The 7,688-nt window shown below is 41.7% G+C and overlaps 1 protein-coding gene and 1 long non-coding RNA gene across 2 annotated transcripts; one reads left to right on the forward strand and one right to left on the reverse strand.

Annotated features, from left to right (window-relative positions):
- The first annotated feature begins 759 nt into the window (after positions 1–759).
- LOC109205083 (uncharacterized) lies at positions 760–1,650 on the forward strand. The gene is made up of 3 exons (XR_002064552.2): positions 760–971; positions 1,139–1,236; positions 1,543–1,650. It is a non-coding gene; the product is annotated as an uncharacterized LOC109205083 (long non-coding RNA).
- A 2,855-nt stretch (positions 1,651–4,505) lies between these two features.
- Positions 4,506–5,432, reverse strand: LOC109205076 (olfactory receptor 142-like). Its single transcript, XM_019367545.1, has one exon. The coding sequence runs from the start codon at positions 5,430–5,432 to the stop codon at positions 4,506–4,508; it is 927 nt and encodes a 308-aa protein (XP_019223090.1).
- Positions 5,433–7,688: the final 2,256 nt, after the last annotated feature.

Below are 7,688 nucleotides of genomic sequence, written 5' to 3' on the forward strand. Positions count from 1 at the left end.
GACCTGCCATTATCCAATCACACATCTGCTTACCTGTATCTTTTGCTCGTTTCTCCTCCTCTTATTTTCTCTTTTTTCTAAACTGAGCACCTGATGGCTTTGAACTTTTCTTGTCCATCTTACATTGGTTTTAATTTTGCACTCCAGTATGAACACCCATCCTCCAACCCGAGGATCACCACAACATAACCTAACAGACCTACACCTTAGTTCACAGATTCACTTTGTCTAGGGTGTATTTCTGGGATTTCGCACAACCCAGGATTCAAATCATGAATACATAATGGGCTTGGATTTACAACATTATGAATGAAATGTGCTCTATTTGGAAGCAGCAGGCCCCTCCCCTTTCGACGGGTTGTGTGTGAGACTTTAAATCATCAAACTGTAAATTATAAATTTTAAATTGTCATTGATCCCTTTACCCCGAGTCCCTTAGTTTATATTTATTTTCTTACTCTTCTTATATTTATTGTTTGTTTAGTTGCACTGCTGTAACTGGAGCCTCGTCGTCTCGTCTCTCTATTTACTGGACTGTATGTAGCGGAGATGACAATAAAGTTTACTTTGACTTCAGCAGCGAGCAGGTGCACCGAGGGCTCTCGCGCTCTCGCGCTCTCGCGCTCACTTTTCACGTATAGAATTTCGAAAAAACATCGGTGCAAATTATAAGTCTGTATCATGATGTCCGGTGTTTTCATGTTCGCTGGTTTGTTTTTATTTTGTTTTATTTTGCGGGTTGGTTATTAGATGCTGCTCCAGCCAGCCAGAGAATCCCCCGCCGCCTCGCCTTCTCCTCCCTGTGCCGCAAGCAGCAGGCGCACCTCGCAAACCGATTGTGTAAATTTTATTTTTGTAAAAAAAGGTTCCACATGTCACTGTTGAAGTGGGGCATTAATCAGTGTGACACCACTTGTAAACATGCTGCAGGTGTGGGGGTTCCCAGCCAGAGCTGCATGGACTCCACACTGGTAAGGTACACTTTCTGTAGCTCCTCTCCCTGTACTAAATTATATGTTTAAATTTGGTGTAGTTTTTTTTACTAAGTATTAGTTCTTATGGCTAAAAGCCCCCAAAGTGTTTTTGATTACTTTGAACAAGGAAAATAGTAATTGGAACTGCCTTTTATCTTTTACAGCATCCGTTTATGTGTTCCCTACTTGTGCTAAACAGGGATGAGGAGAGGCCTGCTGTTGCTGCTTGACACTGATTTTGCTGCTGCACTTTGTCTTTTAGGTATGTGTGAATGTATAGGTTTTGTTTTATGTGTATATTGAGTTCATCATCTGAGGCTGCACGCTGAATAGTATTTTCAGCCATGTTGGGAAGAGTTACATTTATTTGAATGTGTACCTTGTAATTGATCCATCTTAGTGGGGATTTAAATATTACAAGTTATTATTAGTAGCTTATTTTTGACTACACCTTGCTTTATATTTGTCTCGGTTTTACCACACTATTACATTTGATTTTAAAGTGGTTGTTGAGAGAAACCTCACCATTGTTCTGATAGTTTCAATTTTTTTTCTATATTGTGAGCAGAGCTGCATGGACTCCACACTGGGATGAGGAGAGACCTGCTGTTGCTGTGTGACACCGATTTTGCTGCTGCACTTTGTCTCTTAGAAAATAAATCCAGTTTTCAACCACTCTGTGTCTGTCGTCACAACGCAGTCTTCCATTCGAAATATGCTACATGAGCACATAGAGGTGACCAGGGGGACTGTTGCCAGGATCAGGTTGCATTGGTGGGCCTTGTGAATGGCCAACTCATTTCCCAAGATTGTTGGCGCTCTCTCTCCCAGAGAGTGTGCCAACCACACAGAATGGAGGCAGGATTGTAGACTGCATCAGCAGCAGAGAATTGACGAGAGAGTGCGTCTGGTTTTGACGTTTGGAAAGCCAGGCCTGTATGTGATGGTAAAATTAAAGCAGGTAAAAACAAAGCCAAACCTCTTTGCTGAGCGTTGAGTCTCTTCACCTTTTGGAGGTATGCGAGGTTCCACCCACTGCCTACATTCCTTGAGGGTAAGCTTGATTGCCAGCGGCTCCTGATCTCTGACATCATAATTCTGCTCTCCAGGGAAGAGAAAGATGCACAGACATGAGTAATACCTTCTTTATCTTGATAAAAAATGGCTCCCTACCTGAAATCTGATGCATCTACCTCCACTATGAACTGTTCGATTGAGAAAGGAGGTGAAGCATTGTTTGTGGAGATCAGAGGATTGAGCCGCTGTGGTTCACTGGAACTGTAACTTGGGAGAGTTGGGTTGCGTTAGAGGCAAGTCAATGTTATTTAAATCCCAGATGAATTTATAGTAAACGTTAACAAAACCAAGGAAACATTTCCACTGCTTGACTGCCCAGTCAATGACTGCTTGTATCTTAGTGGGGTCTGGTTTATGGTGTCGTTTTTCAATGATGTGGCTGAGCAAAGAAGCAGTGTAAACATGAAATTAACATTTTTCACCCTTTACAGACAGCTAGCTCTCCAAAAGCTGCTGCAGGACTAACCTCACGTGATAGTGGGAAGATCGGGATGTCATCCAGGTAGACAAGCACAAGGTCATTTATGAAATCCTGAAGGACGTCATTGACCAGGGCCTGAAAAACACTGGGTGCGTTAATTAGTCCGAAAGGCTTACCAGTTATTCGAAGTGTCTCAGATAGGTGTTGAAGGCTGTCTTCAAGTTGTCCCCCTCCCCAATCCTCACCAAGTTATAGTCATTACAGAAATCCAGTTTGCTGAAGATGCTCCCTGTAACAACTCAAAAGCAGAAGAAACGAGAGGCAAGGGATACTTTGCATTGATTTTGTTCAGTTCCAAAAATCAATGCAGGGGTTGAGGGTCTTGTCCTTTTTCTCCATAAAGAAGAAGCATCTAATGGAAAGGAAGATGGGTGAACGATACCTGCGGCTCGAGCACGATACATTTTTCCATAATCTCGCGTTCATGCTTTGACAAACTGTAAAGTCTGAGGAGCACTAGGCAGGAAGTCTATGGTGCAATCATATGGCCGAAGTGGAGGGAGAGACAGCGAGATGTTTTCTGAATGCTTCAGCTGGCTCATGATAAACAGGTGGGACTGATGAAAGATCAGGCTGGTCTGGTTCGGAGAGTGTAGGATGTAAATTGTTCTGATGCAAGACAGGCTACAGCCTCATCATGAGACATGATAGGCAGAAATCCTCTTCGTCGTTCAGGTCCCCTGCAATTAATGATGAGCAGTCTCCTTTGGCTGCACAGGGCATGAGTCAATGAAATGGCCTCAGTGGCCTCAGGATAGGCACTCACGCACAGCTACACTCAGAGAGGAAGAAATGAGCATGACCAAATTGCATGATTAAGCCCCATTTTCTTCCTTTCTGCTCTCTCAATCAGCAGCCTTTTCCGAGTCCCTACTGCTGGAGGAAAAAGTGAGAGCCTGAAACATTCTGGGACATTGAATGGAATTTTTTTAACCAGTTCTCACTAACATCATCATCTATTCTAATACACTTGAGCGACTCCAACAAAGGACCTAACTCTTTAACTGTCAATTCATGCTTGAACTCCTCATTCAAGTTATTCAGAAAAGTGCCATGGGGGGCTTTTTCCTCCTCGCCAATATCCAAAAATCTGTAGAGAAGTCAGCCACAGTCTGCTTACCTTGTTTTAATGTAAAGAACCGATGAGGAGATGCATCCAGGTTGGATTCCTTATCAAAAAAATTGCAAAACCTTACAAGGTTTCTTCTAAAGAGAGATTAGGTTTAGCTTTGGACACAGCAGGGGTCAATTTAAGGGCACAGCCACATAACAATTACACACAAAAGACTTTTTTTTTAAGAGCAAACCAAAAGGCTATTTTTGAATGATTTGATTCATACATTTTCCGCTGTTGCCTGAACAAAAAAGAACATTTGGTGAGGAATCCAGCACATTTGCTCTACTCACCTGTGAACACCTCTGGAGACGGGAGAGGTCATTCAAAAGAAAGCAGTCTTACATATTTCTTTGATATGTGCATTGAAGGACATATCCTGGTCAACAATGACTCCAAGGTTCCTCACAGTCTTACTGGAGGCCAATGTAATGCCATCCGGAGTAAGAATCTAAAGCACAGACTTGGACAGGAACAATTACATGACTTAAATAAAACAAAATTCTATTTTAAATAAGAAATACATGTTAAAGCTTTCCAGAAGTGTCAGTGTAAAAATTGAATTTGAAAAAAAAAGACATTTATTTTGCTTTTGTTTTTGTAGAGTAAAGAATTTAATAGCAGCTGAATGTCAGAATCTAATCATTTAAATGTTTTAAATGAGAAAAAGAGAACAAACAAAGCAAAAATGAAAGTATTTGAAACATACTTTTACATTCTAAAATTATTTTATAGGCTAACAGTAAACTGTCTTCAAAGACAGATTATGAGCATATACAGAAGACAGCAGGAGCCTGGATCCTCTCCACATTTCCTCTCTGCTGCTGCACTGACTGGTCCAAGTTCTAACATCAAGCATTTAGACTTTACTTAAGATTAGACCTTTATATATGATTCGGATTTTGGTCAGATTCAGTCCATAAAGTAAAGGATTACAGAGCGGTGGGCATATGAGCCAGTATAATGATAAAAAAATACGCACCCTATTTGGGACATGTTTCATGTTGAATCTGCTTTGCGCAGTTTCAAAGAAGGCACCACATGAAAAGTTGAGCAGAGAAGCGAGATGAGGCGTGCAGGTGCTGATGGCTTTCTGTCGGGTCTGTTTGGATCCAGAAAAACAGACTTTCAGGATCCTCATGTAGGTGTAGAGAATCAGAGAGACAGAGGATATGGTGGTGAGAGAAGTGGAAATAAGTCCACAGATGTTATTGACTGTGGTGTCAGAACAGGCCAGTTTAACAATAGAATAGTTGTCACAGTACACTTTGTTAATGATGTTCCCACACAGCTGTAGAGGAGCACTTAGAGAAATCAAAAGCGTGATTCCAAGAAACGAGGAAAACCACGTTAGAGCAATGAGCATGGATACCTTACTAGAACTCATTCGTGTGTGATATTGAAGAGGACAACATATTGCAAGATATCTGTCATAAGACATGACGACTAAGTTAGTTAGCTCTGCAGTTCCATATGTGTGCACACAGAAGATCTGCAGGAAGCACAGAGGAGCAGAAACAGTGTGAACATCAGAGAGGATCTGAAGCAGGAGGAACGGAAACAGCCCTGTACTACCATACAGCTCATTCACAAACAGGCTGCACAGAAACATGTACATAGGTTCATGTAAGCTTCTGTTCACACAGATAACCACAATCAGCAGGACGTTGGCAGTAACAATAACAATATATAAAAACACAACAACTGTGAAATATAAATATTTCAAAGCCCCGCTGTCGAGGTAGGCAGTGAGTGTGAAATATGAAACCTGTGAAGAGTTCATCATGATCCTCTTTTTGATTTTACCATACATCACTTAAACTGTGCACAAACTGAGTTACATTTAAGGATGAGAATCACCCAACAGTGGCCTGATTGTAAGTCCCTCCCAACTGCACTGAATCACTTCTTGTTTTATCCTTTTCACTGCAGCAGTATAACGTCATTATCAGGGGACACACTACATGACACTGACTTTTTAAAAATTATATAGAATCTTAAAAAGCCATCATGACACAGTGCCAATAAATACAAACCATAATTATTTAATTTCATGTACACAATGTATATTGTCTGCAAATAAAGTGAAGCGCTCGACGAAAAGAGTGTTTCGTAGCTGGACCTTTATGCTGAAACCAGTTTGACCATTTTGAACACCATGTTCATTTATTGTCATTAATTAATGGCAGGACTTCTGTGAGCAGTTTTGTAGGAATGGGGTCTAAAAGACATGTTGATGGTTTGGAGGAAGTAATTATTGAAGTTAACTCAGAAAGATCAATTGGAGAAAAAGAGTCTAACTTAACATCAATGGTACTAAAAGTAGCTGTAGATGATATTACATCTGTGGGATGATTATTGGTAATTTTTTCTCTAATTATTAAAATTTTATTTGTGAAGAAGTTCATGAAGTCATTACTAGTTTACGTTAAAGGGATGGTTGGCTCAGTAGAGCTCTGACTGTTTGTCAGCCTGGCTACAGTGCTGAAGAGAAACCTGGGGTTGTTCTTATTTTCTTCAATCAGTGACGAATAGTAAGATGTTCTGGCTTTGCGGAGGGCTTTCTTATAAAGCACCAAAATATTTCTCCAGGCTAAATGATGATCCTCTAAATTTGTGACACGCCATTTCCTCTCCAGCTTACGAGTTATCTGCTTTAGGCTACGTGTTTGAGAATTATACCACGGAGTCAGGTACTTCGGATTTGAGGCCTTAGTTTTCACAGGAGCTACAGTATCCAGAGTCGTACGTAGTGAAGACTTAGAACATAATCAATCTCTGTTGGAGTAGTGTTAAGGAAGCTGCTCTGCTCTATATTGGTACAGGGCATTGAAGATGATAACAGTAGGGTAATTTCTATTCTTAAACTTAGAGAACTTTCAGAAAGACATGTACTTATGATGAGCAGCTGTGTGTGACAGGCAGAGTTGCGGACCCAAAGTGCATACACACAGGCAGTACTGAAGTTAACAATGGCTTTATATAGACATTTTTCTTCTTCTTGTATCCCATCGACAGATCAAATGAGCAGTTACTAAGGTCAACAGGAGGAAAAAAAAAAAAAAAGAAAAAAAAGAAAAAAAGAAAAGAAGAAAAAAAGAAAAGAAAAAAAGAAAAAAAAAAGAAAAGAAAAAAATGGCTTTATTGCTGGATCTATGGTGAACCATAACAAACCTGGGAAAGCTAACTGACAGAAACGAAACAGACACAATGGAACAGGAGCTTTATTACAGGGACAGGGCACACAGCAAGCAGGAGCTTGCAACACAAGATGAAGGGAGACAGACAATAAACACATGAGTGGGATTCAGGGCAGAGAGGAAACACCAGGAGAACGCAGCTGAACACAATCAACTCACGTGCAGGGGAAGCACAGCTGAACACGCAGACAAAACCCAGCGAACAGAGGGAGGAGAGGGTGAGAGAATAAGGGGCAAGAGATGGCGAGAAGGCGAGTCCAGAACAAGAAACACAGTCCAAAAACAAGGAACTGGAAACCAATCCTGCGGCCAATGGCGGCAACAAAGCAGTAGACGGCCATGGCACCAGTGGCAGCAGTGAAGCAGGTCTGGCGGATGGAGGCGGCACCAGTAATGTTCCACCAGGGATCAACAGAGGTGACTGGACACCTCAGATGGCTTGGCAGATGGCTGGCCACAAGTGTGGTGCAGAAATCAGGCTGAGATTAAGCAGGACCAGAGAGCATGGCGACCTCTGGCTGAGCAGGTGACAGCGTGGAAGCCACAGATGATTGAGCAGGTGGCGCAGCTACCTCAGCAGAGCCACAAACCAGCAAAGGACGAGGCTGGATGGTCTCGCCTGAGCCTCCAGTGAAGACAGGTGGTGGAGTTGAGCACTAAATCTGATAAAAAGTCTCAGAAATCAGACCGAAACTCAGAGTAAGGCCCAGGGTGACAAAAGATAACAACAAATAAATCAGGTTCTTGAGTTTTCCAGGTAGGGTAGACAAGGCCAATTGTCAGGCTTTCAGATGAATTAAAACTGTCTTGGTCTTTGGTTAATTAACAAGCTGGAGTGGACA

This window comes from Oreochromis niloticus, linkage group LG14 (genome assembly GCF_001858045.2).
Source record: "Oreochromis niloticus isolate F11D_XX linkage group LG14, O_niloticus_UMD_NMBU, whole genome shotgun sequence".
NCBI lineage: Eukaryota > Metazoa > Chordata > Actinopteri > Cichliformes > Cichlidae > Oreochromis > Oreochromis niloticus.

What these genes read in the sequence shown, in the direction of transcription:
- LOC109205076 (XM_019367545.1), bottom strand. Translation starts at nt 5,432, where the DNA reads ATGATGAACTCTTCACAGGTTTCATATTTCACACTCACTGCCTACCTC.